The sequence below is a fragment of the Talpa occidentalis genome, unplaced genomic scaffold (genome assembly GCF_014898055.3).
Source record: "Talpa occidentalis isolate TD23 unplaced genomic scaffold, MPIMG_talOcc4v2.1 talOcc4.2, whole genome shotgun sequence".
Lineage (NCBI taxonomy): Eukaryota > Metazoa > Chordata > Mammalia > Eulipotyphla > Talpidae > Talpa > Talpa occidentalis.
In genome coordinates this window covers 23,612,719-23,629,452 of record NW_023602073.1, presented here as the reverse complement: position 1 = coordinate 23,629,452, position 16,734 = coordinate 23,612,719, and the positions used below count along the sequence as shown (strand labels likewise).

At 49.0% G+C, this 16,734-nt stretch overlaps 2 protein-coding genes across 3 annotated transcripts in view; both read right to left on the bottom strand.

Moving 5' to 3' along the window:
* RIPK1 (receptor interacting serine/threonine kinase 1) overlaps nucleotides 1–8,781 on the bottom strand; it is a gene marked incomplete at its 5' end in the record, with an annotated part of 31,506 nt that extends 22,725 nt beyond the window's left edge. The window contains 5 exons of the mRNA XM_037518564.2: nucleotides 67–216; nucleotides 3,416–3,647; nucleotides 5,156–5,293; nucleotides 7,732–7,885; nucleotides 8,621–8,781. Of these exons, the coding sequence (XP_037374461.2) occupies nucleotides 67–216; nucleotides 3,416–3,647; nucleotides 5,156–5,293; nucleotides 7,732–7,885; nucleotides 8,621–8,781 (835 nt within the window). The remainder of the gene's footprint in view (nucleotides 1–66; nucleotides 217–3,415; nucleotides 3,648–5,155; nucleotides 5,294–7,731; nucleotides 7,886–8,620) is intronic.
* Nucleotides 8,745–16,734, bottom strand: part of NQO2 (N-ribosyldihydronicotinamide:quinone reductase 2) — a 41,388-nt gene continuing 33,398 nt past the window's right edge. Inside the window, exons 7-9 of one of the 2 annotated variants that reach the window (XR_008553035.1) lie at nucleotides 15,345–15,417; nucleotides 13,424–13,551; nucleotides 8,791–8,829 (exon numbers count right to left, since the gene is read on the bottom strand). Coding sequence is in view for 1 of the 2 variants with exons in the window: in XM_054698426.1 (XP_054554401.1) it covers nucleotides 8,786–8,829; nucleotides 15,345–15,417 (117 nt within the window). In the remaining variant the exon portion in view is untranslated. Of the gene's footprint in view, nucleotides 8,830–13,423; nucleotides 13,552–15,344; nucleotides 15,418–16,734 lie in introns of both variants that reach the window. The other variant, XM_054698426.1, reaches the window with a different exon arrangement.

The following is a 16,734-nucleotide window of genomic DNA, read 5'->3' as shown; positions in this document are numbered from 1 at the left end:
CTGACAATATCGTTCTGGTCAATCACCACGTGGGATGCAGCCGGCGCAGCTGAGGGACACCCTTACCCACAAAGGTAGGCCGCAGCGCCGGGTCCGTGTCCCAGCACTGCTTCATGAGGTTGATGACCTCCTGGGGGCAGAACTCCAGGACGACTGCCACGTCAGGCCTGTTCCCAGACTTGATGCAGATTATCAGCTGCTGCTCGCTGATGGCATCTGCCAAGAAAATGAGGCGCTCGAGTTAGGTGGAGCCTCGCGCTCAGGTTGGGAGGCAGGAAGGGAAAGCCTCGCCCACCGCCACGATCTCTTTCTGCCTGGGGTGTGCTGTGAAAATAAACCTACGTTTGACAAAGACATTAAGAGAGCATTTTTTTTTAAGATGGCAGCATTAACTGCAGGGCCAAAAATAAGTATCATGAATGGCTAGCTCTGCAGTAGAGCGGGCAATTCAATCAAATAATCTGACTATTTGAGCATTTTAAAAGGAACACCTTGTGGGCCTCCCCGGTGGCACAGTGGGTTGAGCACAGCGCTGTGAAGCTGTCCACAGCCTTGATGCCCAGCCGGCCAGGGAGATACACACATGGTGCAACAGACTTCTCCTGTCTCACCCACTGCTCCTGTTCTGTTCCCTGCTCTGCCTCTGGTGAATCCTCTCACCCTCCCACGCCTCTGGCCTGTACCCCAGTTCTTGTGTAAATAATCTTAAAAAAAAAAAAAAAAAAAAAAGGAACACCTCGTGCTAAAATCAAGGGTATCTAGCAACTCCTTCAATCTATGTGTAAAATATCTCTCTTACAAGACATGTAGAGCCCAACATGTTTGGTGTATTTTGCTGTCTCATTTAGAACATTGTATTTATTTTTCTTTTTTGTTTATGCAGAAACAAAAATAACAGCCAGGGCAACAATAAATATTCTTAGGTTTTTTCCATCAACATAATTCATAAGTACATAATTCATAGCATATTCTGTTGTGATTAATCAAAATACTACAATTTTGCAGTATAGCTAGCATTTAATGGAACCTGCAAAAAACAAAATATACCATCACTCCTTGTTCATGCATTCTGTTAACATGATGGCATATGACATGATGGCTTACACAGGTGAGTGAGATGGTCATGGTGGATGGTGGAGGAGCTGGAGCAGAGAGATGGAGGGGCCAGGATAGGTGGACACTGTACAACGTTCCAGTTGTACAGTTGCTTAAACTAGCTTTCTAAGTTGTCCTGTGAAGGACAGCTGCCTCCACCCAACCCCCACCCCACCGGTGGCAGGCAGCCAGTAGCTGGCATCTTCCATGGCTGAGAAGATCTAACTACATTTCTGTTTCTGCAGATGAAAGATGGAATTCACCACAAAGCTGTCCCCTAGCAGAGGCAGTGGGATGTGCAGGGGAAGCTAATGGCAGGTTCCAGTTTGATACAAAGACAAGTGGAGCACAGGTCTTGCCCAGCTGAACAAGAGTGACCTTAAATATGCAGTGAGAACTGCTATTCAGGAAGAAAGTACAGGTGACACCAGAAGCGTAAACCACTTATAGAAGATCAGAGGTGGCTTTGTTGAGTCCAGAAAAATAAGCAGGAGCTATCCAGGTAAAGAACAGGGAAGGCGGACTCAGAGAGGACTCCTGGTTGAACAGATCACAGGATCTAGAATCATGGTGGCATCCCAGAAATTCTAAGTGGTTCAGTACCACTGGCCCATTAACTAAGGTAAAAAGTGAAGGAATAAGGCAAGAGAGAGAAAAGGAAAAGCCACTAAAGGGCCAGAATGAGGAACCTGAATTTTCTCCTAAAGGCCGCAGGAGGTCTTGGGAGGATCTTACACAGGTGAGCGAGACGGTCATGGTGGATGGTGGAGGAGCTGGAGCAGAGAGATGGAGGGGCCAGGACAGGTGGACACAGAAGACAGCGGGTGGGTTCAGGGTCATCTTGAATCACGTATACACATTGCTGGAACTCACAGGTGTTGATGTCTGACAGGATGTGGGAGACGAGGGGCAAGGGCGAGTCTGGGGTGACTCAGCAGGTGAATGGAGTACCGGTTTTTGCACAGTAGATGAAAAGCAGAGGAGAATGGGCTACAAGGAGAGCACTGAGAGGATGAGCTTGTCTGGTGACTGTTGCCTTGGCGGTTCCCCGGGCACACACGACAGACCTACTGGGGAAGTGGGCATCTAGGCCAAGGTGGGCCCAGGCCACTGAACAGCAGCGGCAAGGAGAGGAGCACTGCACCACGGGGAGTGTTTGAAACTCGCCAGGGGGAACGGATAAGAAAAAGTCCATTAATTTGGGCATGTAAGAAACTGAAGGACGACGTAGGCACCACCATGCTGTGTGAGCCCTGCCGCTCTCCAGTTTAGAGTCTCCAATCCGGTGAAAGTGGCCGTGGTGGTAATTATTTATTTATCTTAAAGATTTATTTTTATTTATTTATGCATCCAAAAACTGGGGTACAGGCCAGAGGTGTGGGAGAGTGAGAGGATTCACCAGAGAGAGTGGGGAACAGTACAGGCAGATTGACTGAAATACACTGCTGCAGGGAACAGCGCGTGAGACAGGAGGGGTCTGCTGCGCCAAGTGGGTCACCAACCTGGCTGGGGATCAAACTCGTGCTGCAATGGCTGGCAACACTGAGACAGGCCCTTCCGTGGAAATTATGAAAGAGAAGCTGTTCTTGAAAGGAGTAAGGGGGGCTTCCCCGGTGGCGCAGCGGTTGAGCGCTGGGTTGCGAAGCTGCCCGCGGCCTCCGCGGCGCCGGCTCGATCCCCGGCTGCTCCCCGGCCACCAGAGGAGGGTTCCACATGGCGTGCAGACCTCTCCTGCCGCCCGCTGCTCCCCTCAGCAGTGTACCTCGGTCCTTCTGCCTGCTCTGCTCCCCGCTCTGGCTCTGGTGAATTCTCTCACCCTCCCGCGCTTCTGACTGTACCCAGTGCATGTATAAACAAAAACAAACAAACAAACAAATAAATAAATAAAACATGCCTCTATTAAAAAAAAAAAAAAAAAAGAAAGGAGTAAGGGAGTGAAAGCAGAAAGCCGAAGTGCACGTCTTGCAGTGGGAGTGGGTAAGTCCTTTTAAGCAGAAGCATTTTTCCTTGTCCAGGGAGGATCCTGGAATGTGACAGGCCTCCCCCAATCTCCCAAGCTCAGAGGTCTTATCTGGGTTCCTTTATGTTCCAGGATCCCTGATTACTAAAAGGGGAACCATACTGAGCACCCTGTGGTCGGGTACTGTGGGTGGCTGCTGGGAAGCAGCAGGGAGTAAGTCAGACATGGGCCCCGCCCCGTGGCACTCACTGCCTAGTGGCTGAGGCAGACAGTATGGGAACAAACACTGGTCAATCTTCACCGATTTCACTGCACAGTTTTGACTCATACCCAGTTTCCACACCTAGGTCAGTGTCTTACTTTCATATGGCGCCTTGTTGGCAAAAATCGCCCACAGCACAATGGCAAAACTGTACACATCGGACTTCTCTGAGGGCTTGGCGTTGACGTCATTGAGGTGCTCGGGGGCCATGTAGCAGAGGGTGCCCCCGGTCGTCTTAGAGGCACTCTGGTTCAGTTTCTTCTGCTCGTTGTGCTCCTCTTTGGTCAGTTTGCTCCAGGTCTTAAAGGAGGCGACTCCAAGATCAGCAATCTACAATAAAATCCAACCAGCAGGATTGGTTCGTGATGTCGACAAGCTTTCAATTTGGGGCTCATCCAGTAGATGTGAGGTGGAGTGAATTTTCCAGAAATGGTTGCATGGGGTAAACTTAAAACAGCTACTTCTCAACAGACTCACAGAGACTTGGTGTTTCCTCAACCAACCGGAAAATGTCCCCTAAGAAATGTCCATGTGAACTTCAGGTATCTCAATTCTTAGGCAATAAAACCAGGGAATTTGCTGGCAGGGAGGGAAGACATTTCTTTCTTTCTTTCTTTCTTTTAAGATTTATTTATTTATGCATTCAAGAACTGGGGTACAGGCCAGAGGTGTAGGGGGTGAGAGGACTCACCAGAGACAGAGTGGGGAGTAGAGCAGGCAGACTGACTGAAATACACTGCTGAGGGGAGCAGCGGGCGAGTCAGGATAGGTCTGCTGTGCCATGTGGGTAGCTCCCTGGATCAAACTCATGCTATAGTGGCTGCGGACAGCTTCACAGTGCTGTGCTTAACCCCTTGCACCACCAGAGAGGCCCAGGGAAGACATTTCTAATATGAACAACAGATCATGTTTGCTTACTCTGCATTTATGTTTTCCTGCTACCTTTCGGGCTGGAGGTGGGGGAAGATACTTTCCTGTCAGCAGATCTGTAAGGCAGAGGGGATGAGATACTACACCTTCTGTTTTCCCAAATGATGTCCAGAAGTCCATGGATGCAAGTTCCCAAGGATTCGACAGAAATACTGAGGACAAGGACTGTGGAGCTATCTAGGAGCCTGAACCTAAGAGAAGACAGGAGGAGGAGGAAGAGACAAAGCAACAAGAAAGCAGAGAGAAAAATACCAAAGTCGGACACAGAGCAAAGCAGCAGCTGGCAAGGCAAAGTGAGAGAACAATATAGTTCAGGAGAAATCAAAGTTGATGGTTGCACTTTTGTCTCTGAGACTCCACAACTGTGGGGATAAATAGTGGCAGGTGATTATCTAACACCCGCAGAGTCTAACCCAGAATGTAAGAGATCAGTTATTAGTGTAAAGGAAAACCTTCCTTTAAAGACCTGGGAGGAAAAATCCATCCCAGACAAAATCAGTGCAGGCAGGAGAACCTTCGAGCACAGATGGATGCAGTGGCTGCGCCGCTGCCCTTCAGAGCCTCGTGCTGGGACCCTGCTGTCAGAGCCCTCTAGACTGGATGCTTGGCTCAGGTAAATCTTGCTCTTAAGTAAGGAGAAGGAAAATCTGTTGTCCTTTCCTTCACCACAATGAAAGAGTTAAAAGCTTTCAAAAGGGAACTGATTTAAAAAGAAAAATGCAGATGAGAGCAGAGGAACCAGTAAAAGACATCAACCCCATCAAGTCAGCCTCTTTTCAATCCTTCAAGCCTTTTGCTGGGACAAGCGCTAGGTCTTCCTTTACCATCCGCAAGTACAAACACGAACTTTGCTGGAGACCTGCACGAAAGTGCCCCGGTCCCCTGGAAGCCTCCAGATTTTGGTTTACCTTGATGTGGAAGTTATTGTCCACGAGGATGTTTTCCGGCTTGAGGTCCTTGTGTATCACCCCCTCGCTGTGCAAGTAGCACATCCCCTGGATGGTCTCCATGATGACCCTCCCCTTAACAGAAAGGGGGATGCTAATCTGAAACAGAGAGAGGCAGCCTATGAGGTCAGCAGATCGACAGGGAACCCACCAGGCCACACGGTCACTTCACTAACAGTGGCGTGGTCTGAAGCCACCAGCACTGCTCTCTCTGTAAAGTTGGTTCCCCTTTCAAGAGTTCATCCCAGGATCCCTGATTTCTAAGGACAGGGGCTAAGGACAACTTTATAAATGAAGAATGCTGTGTGATCTCAGTGTAAAAATAAAACTTCCATGCCAATATGGTACCATATAAAAATGCTACAGAATTAAGCTCCTAGAGAATAAAGTCATATAGTTTCATTTTTATCATTATTGTTATGATGGTGATATTATTATTTAGCATATTATTATTATTCCATTGTACCTGGAATGTGTGTTGAATAACTGGATAAGTGCCTATAGAACCTAATATTCTTCATGATATTATATATGCACTACTATATGTTAAATATGTGAATACTATGAAATAATATTTAGGGAAAAAATACAGGGAATGGGCTCACACTCATTACAAACATATAAAAGTTAATCTATGAAGGCCTTCCTGGTGGCCTAGGGGTTAATTAAGTCTCAGCGCTATCACTGCTGCAGCCTGAGTTCAATCCCCAGGCGGGGAGCTGACCCACATAGCGCAGCAGAACTCTCCTGAGCAGTGTATTTCAGCCAATCTGCCTCTTCTACTCCCCAGTCTGTCTCTGGTGAATCCTCTCACCTGCTGTACATTTGTACATTTGGCCTACATCCCAATTCCCCTAAGGGGGGGAAAAAAAAAAAATCTGTGAGCTAACAAGATATTGTTAACACAATGGTGAAGTGAATTTACTATATCTTTGGTGATTTGCTGTCAGATTCTTTAATCTACCAGATTCCTGGTAGATTTCCAGGTCATTCTTACTTTAAATTGCATTCTAGTTAGATGAACATCGATGCTAAGATAGACAATTCCAGTTTCTGTTACAGTGGTTAAGTATTAGTTTTAATAGTGAATAACATAAACTCCTGTGTGTGTATAGTCCCTACAAACTGTTTCCTAAAATTTATATATATATATATATGTATATATCTATCTATCTATCAATAGCTAGCTAGTAGACAGGAAAAAGATTTAAATGATGGGGGCTGGAGTCCCACGCCCACCCCCAAGCCACATCTCGCTCATGACATAGTCGAACCACAGCCTGGCAGGCCTGGTCAGCAGCGGACAGAAATGCAGGAGATTCCCTTCTTCCTTGGTGTTCCCTTCCGATGCAGGAAACATTTCTGAGTGAGTCAAGTAGACCCCTCTTTCTGCTTCTCCCCATCCATCCTCCTGACTTTCTTCCTGAGCCCCAACTAATGTCCCAAACGATGTACCCCAACCAAAATGCCTTCTTACTTCACGCATCTGACCTTGTCTAGTTTTGGGGAGGGGAGCACGCTGAGCAGATCACAGCCCCTCATGTGCCAGTGGTGACTTTTACCCCCCACAGGGACCTGTGGGAAATGTCTGACAGAAAAGAACTGACGCGGCTTGGGCCAGCTGTCGGGAAACACAGGACAAGGTGGTAAGTTTGCCACAAAGGCAGGCATATCTCACCTTTGCTTTGGCCAAAACCCCCACATCTGTAGCCCCCATAGTGCCACGCTCTCCTTCTTCTGCACAGACCAGCCTCTGTCCTAACACTTACGCTCCGGTTCTCTGTCTCAGAACCTCTACCTCTCCCACAGACTTTGGCTCAAGCACCCTCCTTACAAAAGCCCTTCCCATCACCCCCACGGGGGAGGCCTGTCTCTCCTCGTGTTCCCATAGCAACCAGACACACCCATCAAAATACCACCATGTCACACCGGTCCTTTACTGCGATCTCTGTCCTAGTTCCTATTGCTTCCTGAGCTGCTAGCACCAGGCCTCGCTCTTCATGGGTAAGCAGACTTAAAAAAGGCTTTAAAGTCACTTGGTTTAGGCCAATGTTTTATACTGTCCCATTGCAGGTCTTACCTGGGGCTGCCACCGCTTGTGTTCCACTGTGAGCCTCCAATTTGCCTACATGATATCCAAGTGCAACCCGCACAGCCCTCACCCGTCAGCCAAGATGGGCGTACCCCTTGGCCATGACCTCGGCACAAGGCCAAGTGTCTCACGAGGACAGCACCGCCGTCTGGTTGGTGGGCCTTGAGAGGCTGACAAGAGCCAAGCACAACTCTAAGACCTGGAGGGGACCTTGCAAGTGGTGGGGAACAGACAGCTGACCACAGGGACTGACCGGGGGGCGAGTCCACCCTACGGTGAGGGCAAGTCAAGGAATGGGGCCTGACTCTGGAAAGTCCAACGTGTCCAGTCATCCACAAAGGTGTTCTTTCACACTGTCCCGCTCACAAAGAACCTGGGGGTGACCTACGTGGTCAACAAGGGCTAGAGCCAGTACAGGTGACACGGGGAAGGGTGGGCAGCCTACCGCCTGGAGCACGTGCATCAGGTTGCCCTTTTCCATGAACTCCATGACCAGGCAGTAGTTTCCCTCCTCCATGATGACGCCCAGGAGCTCCACCACCCGGCTGTGCCTCAGCCTGCGCATCATCTTGCCCTCCTCCAGCAGGGCCTCGTTGTACCTGTGAGAGAGATGCATGTGCAGATGGGCCATCAGGCCTCTCCCCATCTGTGCCACACCCCGCACCTCCAAGAATCGCGGCACACCCTTCGAGGTGGCCACAGGGCACAAAGATCTTTGCTGCTTGGTGCAGACAGGTGCCCGGCACACGGCGCACTTTAGAGGGCTTCTCTGTGTGTCCCCCCTCCAGGGGCAGGCAGGGTGCGCTCAGAAATGCTGAGTCACAAGGAGTGAGTGCTAAGAGTAAAGGGCAGCACAGCCCCAACAAGATGGAGCTGCAGGGCAGAATAAAAAAATGCAGCCCCTTTCATAGCCATATAGCCAAGGTGGAAAGGGGTGAGAGAAGAGAAACAGCTCCACCAACTGCCTTAAAGAGTGGGATCCTTTGATTCATTCACAAAACCATACCCCCTCCCTGGCAGGGGAGCTGATCCTAACCAAGAATGGAAGCAAGTAGTTGTGTCTCCCTGACCCTCCCACCCCATTTTCTTCTCATCATCCGTTAGCTCCTCTAGCTCTTCTCTTTCTCGTTTTCCTTCCCCTCATTCCTAGCTCTGGGCTTTGCATTAACCAGCCTCACAATCTCCAGGGACATCAGGATAATAATAACCACTTGCAGGGTTAGCTGATGTGAAGCTGCCATGAGAGTGAATATCTGCTTCAAAGACCCGTGTCACCTCACTGGCTGCCTGGCCCCCTGAGTCTCATGGTTGCCCCGCTCCTCCTTCCAACTCACTCAGCACAGTTGGGCCCGGTGTACACCTTTTTCAGTATTACATATCCATGGGACCTGTGCAGGCACAGAGACACCTTTCCGAAGCCCCCGCTGTCCAGATGTTCTTGCTCCAGCAAGTCACTGGATTTCATCTTAATGTCATTCAAAGACATGTCTGGTTTCCTTCTAAATGCTCACAATGCCCAGAAATACACACTCGGAGCTGCGTCCTGTAATACAGAAAACAAGGGGACAACTCAGTGCAAAAAATTCATCATTCAATGGCATTTTACCCAAAGCAACTTATAGACTCAGTGCAAACCCCATCAAAATCCCCAAGGCATTCTTCACAGATAAACAGATTCGTAGACAGAGGGGAGAACAGGGGACCTTTGACAAGGTCTTTTGACCTTGCACTTGCAAATTTTTCTCATTAAAACGCTGGGGGGCAGGGAGTTTTTGGAAAGAGTAGCTGCAAGGGTTTCTGCAGATGCCTAAGCTGCAGGCAGCCTGTTGCAGATGAGAAACTTCCAGACCTTCCAGGCCTTCTGCGGAGGCTGTGGGCCCTGCACCCAGGGGTGCTGACGTTTCAGCACAGTAAACCACACAAGGACCCTTTTCCTATAACAGGAGGCAGCTGCCCAGTAAGAGGAAGTAGCCTGAGGAAAGTCACATGTCTGTGGGGCAGCATAAGAGACAGACAGCGGGAGACTGATATGTTGGGAAGGTCACCCCTTTGGGAGGCTGACATGTTCAGGGCTTGAAGGCTGGAGGGTGCAGGGTCGAGGTGGTGCTGAAGGTGAGGTGGTAGGAGCTAAGCCCGTGGAGAGCACAGGCCCCTGTCCTGAGTCTCACTCCAGCTCAGTAAGCCACTAGCCCTGTGACTCAGGGAACTTCCAGAAGCCTCCATTTCCTGTCTGTGAAAGGAAACAGGTTGCCTCATAGGACTCTGGGATTTTATGAGAAAAAAAGTGTGTGAAAGAACATTCCTCACAGCCTGGATGGTTGTGGAAGTGGCGGCCCAGCACCCACATCTAGCCACACTCACCCCTTTGGGAAGGTCATTGTGCAGCTGGGACCCTGATGGAGCCTTGTGAGAATGGAGAGAAAAGACAGAGAAGGCCCAGGTGATAAATTTTTGTCTGACGCCTCCTTTACCAATTTGCCATAGATCCTTGCAGCACAAAGAAGTCATCTGGGGTGTCTCACTCAAAGGAGGGCACATTCTTCTCCTGGCTATAGGCTAATGGCTTTTAGGTCTCAGGGCAATGTCATTCCTTGGGGAAGCCATCCTAAATCTTCCCCTTCAACACTTTCACAGCGTCCTGGCTTCTCCTTTGAAAAGCTAAGACAGGGCCTCCTTGGTGGTGCAAGGGGTTAAGCCTCAGCACTATGAAGCTATTGGCAACCACTGCAGCTGTTCAATCCCCGGCCTCAGCAGCATAATTCAGTCAATCTACATGTTCTGCTCCCCACTCTGTCTCTGGTGAATCCTCTCACCCCCTGTACCTCTGGCCTAGACCCCAGTTCTCATATGCATAAATAAATAAATCCTTTTAAAAAAAGCTAAGGCAGCTGAGATTTGAGAATTATTTCTAGGACCTCCCTGATGGCCTAGGGCTTAAGTCTCAGTGCTATCACTGCTATGGCCTGCATTCAATCCATGGCCAGGGACCTGACCCACATATGGCACAGCAGACCTCTCCTGTCTCGCCAGCTGCTCCCCTCAGCAGTGTATTTCAGTCAGTCCACCTACTCTGCTCTGTACCCTGTCTCTGGTGAATTCTCTCACCCCCACCAAAACCTCTGGCCTACACCCTAGTTCTTCTACACAAAGATGAAAAAAAAAAAAAATTAGTTCTAGTTGTTCTCTAAATGCCCTACACCCATTTCCTGTCCTTGGCACAGAACCTGGCTATGGCAGTTGATCATGACCAATTAGTTATTTTTTTTAGGATAAACTATTGAACTAGCCAAAAATAAAGGATACAATAAAAATGAATTATAATACAACCATAAGATGGAATATTACAAGCATTCAAAATTGTAGTCTGTAAAAGTAATATATATACATACATATACAAGATAGATGATGGACAGAGAAAGAGACATAATGAAAAACACCAAAGTTAGCAAGGGTACTATTTGCCTGTAGGGTGATTTTTACATTCATCCTTATACTCTTGTTACAATTCCAAATCTTATACAATATACATGAATTATATGCATAGTAAAAAAAAATTTTTAGGACTAATTCCTTCACTCAGTGGCTCTTTATCTAGGAATCAAAGAAATGCAAATAGATATTCCTGGTAACAGGACTCAGAAAAAAGCACATAAAGCAATTGACATTTACAGAGAAGAGAATCAGTTGGGGCCCAACCATCCTCTGAAATACACCAGCAGGTTTCACAAATAAGGTGGTAGATGAATGATGAATAACGTCTAAAAAATGCTCACAGAATCAAATACAGGAGGAATTATAACCACGCCCTGAAATAAGCCCACTTGGGAGTAAGCTTTCAGCTTGATGAGCATTCTGTTTAGTGTCTCTCCTTCAGTCCTCAAATTTTCCAAGACCAACTAAGATTTTTGTGCCTCGAGCATGGAGAGGGGGGTCAGCTGCCCTTGGTGAGGCTGGCTCCTGACCCACATCACTTTTTAGTCTTGCAGTTTGCTGGTTTAGTCTAATCGTCCTGAATCTCGTGCCTCTTCTGCACGTTTTCTAGCAATTACTTATTTGCACTGCTTCCTCCCTCTCTTCCCTATGAACAACTCAACTTTATAATAAGCAAGATCTTGGGGAACAGGTGTGTGTGCAGTTTAGATTCTCAAGAGATACAAATATGTAATTAGGTAGGGAGTCTCCCTAGTTGTGCAGGGGTTAAAGTCTCAGTGTTATCAAGCTATAACCAGCTACTGTGGAAAGAGTTAGATCCTGGCCAGGGAGCAATCCACCTGCAGAGCAAACCTCTCCTGTCTCCCCGCTGCTCCCCTCAGCAGTGTATTTCAGTAGATCTGCCTGTTCTGCTCCCCATTTTGTCTCTGGTGAATCCTCTCAGCCCCACACCTCTGGCCTGCACCCCAGTTCTTGTATATAAAAATAAAACTTTAAAAAAAAAGTAAGGAGGTAGGAAAGCCTTATTTCAAAGTCATGTTACAGAATAACAAATGAAGGCCCACTGGTCTGTTATATTATGTAACTATTTTCAACTAACAATGTAACTGTCCTTTTTAATGGGAGGACTTAATGGTTGTGCATGATGATATTAATTCAGGGACTTAGGGAAGCATTTTTTCCCCTCTAAAATTAACTGAAAATGCCAAGAAATTTCACAAATGACTTTCTAAGGCAGGGCACGACTACATATTAAAGTACTCATATCTATATTCAGTCTTGGTTATCAATTAACCTCAATAAAGTTGGGGAAAATACAAACAAGTAATAAATATTAATATAAAAAAAGCAGGGAGAACTAATTTATGGTAATAATCAGGACAGCAAGGGTTACTAAGTGGGAGAGAGGAGTACAGGGTGTATCAGAAAAGGCAATGACATTCTATTTCTTAGCCTCAGTTACAATCACTTTGCTATAGTTTCTAAAGCAGTGCAGTTATGACCTGTTTATAGTATATTTTATAAGTTATTTTATGTCAAAGTTTTTTTTAAAGCTTCAAAATATAGCCATATTGACTTTTCAGCATTAGCAGACTTTTCCAATTTTTCAATGATCACCATACATAATGTATCAAGCAGAAAATATTGGTTAGGGGCCTCCATGGTGGTACAAAGGGTTAAGATGCAACCTATGAAGCAGTCCACAGCCACTGCAGCACGCATTAGATCCCTGGCCAGGAAGCTACCCACATGGCACAGCAGAACTCTTAGGTCTCACCCGCTGCTTCCCTCAGCAGTGTATTTCAGTCAGTCTGCCTGTTCTACTCCCCACTCTGTCTCTGGTGAATCCTCTCACCCCCCACACCTCTGGCCTGTACCCCAGTTCTTGTACGCATAAATAAATAAATAAAAAAAAAAAAAGAAAATGTTGGTAATTACCTATCATTGCCCCCCTTTTCCCCTGATACTATCACTCTAATTTTACTCAGGATTCCTAGCTGGAGTTGCCTAATTTCTTCAATTACAATAGTTTGATGAGATGGCCTGGATAAACAAGAGCTCTGGGCAAGGGAGAGACAACCGATGGAGAAGAGATTGGAAGACTGTAACCAAGCATTCTCTCTTCTTTAGCACTTTATGAGCGTGTGAAGTGTTTTATGTTCACCATTTCAATTTATAAATAAAGAAACTAAAGTCTGGAGTTCAATGATTCATCTCAAGTATGGGATGGTGGACATGAAATTTTGTCTCTTCACTACAACTTCCACTATCAATTTACTAAGTCACACTACTTCTCTAGAAGCAAACAATCATGCATCTTTGTTAAACCAAGATGTAAAGACCTCTTACAACCCTGTCCCTGTTTTAAGCTTTTTAAGCTTGGTCAGCAACATGGGGAATGTGCAGATGAAATTTTAAAAACCTTTGAAAAGGTGGTTCCAAATCCCTATCCTACAGATTAATCAGCCATTTTTGCCAATGTGTACATCCAGACATGGTTTTTCATCGCCTCAGATCACATTGGTATTGTTAGCATGTTATGATTTAATAAGCACCAAATAGTTTGCCATTTTGGAAGTTAGTATTTTAGGAATTTTTCTTCACTTTCAACAATAGTCACAATTCCTGAAAGTGCAACATATCTCTGGTACTCAATACAGCGCAGAGAGAGAAAAGGAAATTAAAGAAAATCGCTACTGTCTTACCAGTAATAATGTTGATACACCCCACATTTTATTTTAAACAAGTTGAGTCTCCTTCACTTGCCATGTCTAGAAGAGCAGCAGTTTTCCGAATTTCTAACGGATCACAACTTCCTCCTTATTCATTGCATCTACATGGTGGTTATAAAACACAAATCAAGGACTAAGTCACTGCACATTCCAAAGTTCACTCGTGCCTTGATTTCTTCAAATGCCCATCAGGGAAGAACCCCGGATCAGGAAAGCGGTGAAAAGACCAAAGGACGCCTGCAAACTTAGTTCTTGGTGACAGGCTCAGGTTCTGTACAAGGTAAACACGACCTCTGAGACAGGAAGAGCCGGAAGATAAGCAAGAGTCTCAAGAAACGAGTCATCCATGGCTCTCGGCCGGGTCTTAACAAATGTTAGAGGGAAGAGATTCTGAGATTCCGCAGCCCTGCACGGAAGCCTGTGCCCCCCCACAGAGAGGCCTCGAGGGGTCGACGTCCATCCCCTCAGTCGTCGTCGCTGTCGACGCTTTCTCCCCACTTGCCAGCTCGCGTTTGGGACGTCGCGGGGCTGCTGGCGATCACCTTCGCCACCGGCCGCGGCCCCAAGTGCAACGGCGAAAGCCCCTTCGGGGTCGGCGGGAGGTCGCGGCCCGGGACCGCCCAGTCCCCGCAAGATCACGCAGCAGCGCCTGTCAGCGCCACCGCAGAACCACCCACCACGCCCGCCCACACAAGGACCGAGCAGCGGGGAAGCGGCAACGCCAGCGTCACACGGTACCGAGGCCCGAGGGCCGGTCTCCGCTTCCCGCGCGGCTCCACGACCGAACCTCCCCGCGGCGGGGCGCAGCTCCGCCCCCGCCTTCCGGGACAGGCCCGCTCGCCGGCCCGACTTCCGGGAACACGGCGGGCCCCGCCCACCTCCCCACCCAGCCCGCTCGAGCCCGACTTCCGGCAACGCCGCGGCCCCGCCCACCCGGCACGCTCGAGCCCGACTACGGGGACCGCCCCCGCCCCGCCCACCGCCCAACCAGCACACTCGAGCCCGACTTCCGGCAACGCCGCGGCCCCGCCCACCACCCAACCAGCACACTCGAGCCCGACTTCCGGGAACGCCCCCGCCCCGCTCCTGCCCAACCAACGCGTTCGAGCCCGACTTCCGGCAACGCCGCCGCCCCGCTCCCGCCCGGAAGCCGGTCCCGAAGAAGCTGGCGGTGGCCAGCTTCTTAGTTACTTTCGTTTCCGCGGCAAGTCTCCCGGGCCCGGAGGACGGGAGCCGCCGAGGCCGGGGTCGGCAGTGGCCCCGACGCCCTGGCAGCCCCGAGGGGCGCTCCGGGGCACGACCCGGGCCTGACGCGGGGTCTCCGGCTCAGGGGCCCCCGCCCGCGCTCACCGCGTCCGGCTCCGTGCGCCCCGCCGTCCAGCGCGTCCCTCACTCCGTCCCCGCTGTCCCGTGGGCCGGGCGCCTTGCGTTGGGGCCCCGCCGGCACCGCCGCGCTCCGGGAGGCCGGCCGCCGTCTACACCCGCAGTCCGCGTCGGCGGGCGGGCGAGCGATCTGAGAGTGAGCTACGGGGAGCCGCGGCTGGCGGCTGGGGGCCGTGCTCGACGGCGTACTCTGCCTCCGCTGCCTTTGGGGGGCGGGGACAGTGGACGGGCCCGCCCCGATTCCGGAGCTTAGCGGGCGGGGATGGGGGCGTGGGCTGCGCACCCCGACTGCGCGCCCTTAGCGGGCGAGGATCGCCTTCCCCTGGCGCGCAAGGGCTGGAGCCCAGAGTAAGATCCCGAGACTCCCCAGCCCGAGGGCCGCAGTTTTACTGTCTTAGAGGGAGTGGGGAAGCCGGAGAAAGAGGAACTGTCACCTCCCCGGGTTAGCCGCAGGCTGGCCTCGCAGACGGCACTGGGTGGATTCCCCGGGGAATTCTAGCGGAGCACCCACCTTGGGCGAATCGCCGGCCTCTTCGTTCCCTCCACCTGTCAAACGGGGTAATAAACGTCCATGGGCGGCGAGGCTGTGGAGGAAGAAACGATGAGAATGAGATGCCGCTGAGGGAAAATACCTGTAACAGATACGTGATGAAGGGCTTATCTTAAAACGCAACAAGAAGAGGAATAACCAATTAGAAAATGGGCAAAAGAACTAAATAGACATACGCCACACGTGTAAAATAAGCGTATACATAGATGCTCAACACCATAGGTCACTGGGGAATTGCAAATTGGAAGAGTTCTAAGAGGTCCCACCCACTTTGGACTTTGTAGCTGACTCAAGTCAGCTGACAGTACCAGATGTTGGTAAGGATGTGGAACAGCAGGATTTCTCATTCATTGTTGGTGTGAGTACAAAACGGTATATGACCACTTTGGAACAAAGACAGTTTCTAACAAGCTAAGACCAGTCTTGCCACATCATCCAGCAAGCACAGGCCTTGGCATTTACCCAGATAAGTAAAAAACCTGAATATGAATGTTTATAGCACCTTTATTCATAATTGGCCACAACTTGAAAATGACCAAGATGCCCTTCATAGGTGAGTGGACAAGCCATTCATGTAATGGAATGTTATTCAGTACTAAAAAATGAGCTATCAGACCACAAAAAGATACGCAGGAATTTTAAGTTCTTACACCCAAGGGAAAGGAGCCAATTTGAAAAAAGTATACAATGTGTGATTCCAGGGGCCTCCCTGGTGGCACAAGGAGTTAAGACACAACCTATGAAAAAAAAAAAGACACAACCTATGAAGCTGTCCACAGCCACTGCAGCATAAATTTGATCTCCAGCTAGGGAGCTACCCACATGGTGCAGCAGACCTCGCCTGTCTCCCCTGCTACTCCCCTTGGCAGTGTATTTCACTCAGTCCACCTATTCTGTCCCCTACAATGTCTCTGGTGAATCCTCTCACCCCCCTCCACACCTCTGGCCTGTACCCCAGTTTTTGTATGCATAAATAAATCTTTAAAAAAAAAAACAATGCGTGATTCCAATTATATGACAGTCTGGAGAAGACAAAATAGTGGAGATAGTTAAAACAGTGGCTACCAGGCTTGAGGGGAGGGGTGATGGATAGGCAGAGCACAGGGGCTTTGTAGGACAGAGAAACTATTCTGTATGATACTATCATGATGGATAAGTTCCACCTCTTGTCAAAACCCCTAACTGCAACAGGAAGAGGAAAACCTAATGTCAGCCATGTATCCTGGCTGACAGCAAAATGCAGTGTGGGCTCACTCTTCCTCACAAATGTATCCCACCTGCAGGATGTTGGTACAGGGAAGCTGTTGGGTGGGGGGCAAATAGAAGGGAACTCTGTTGTTTCTGCTAATGT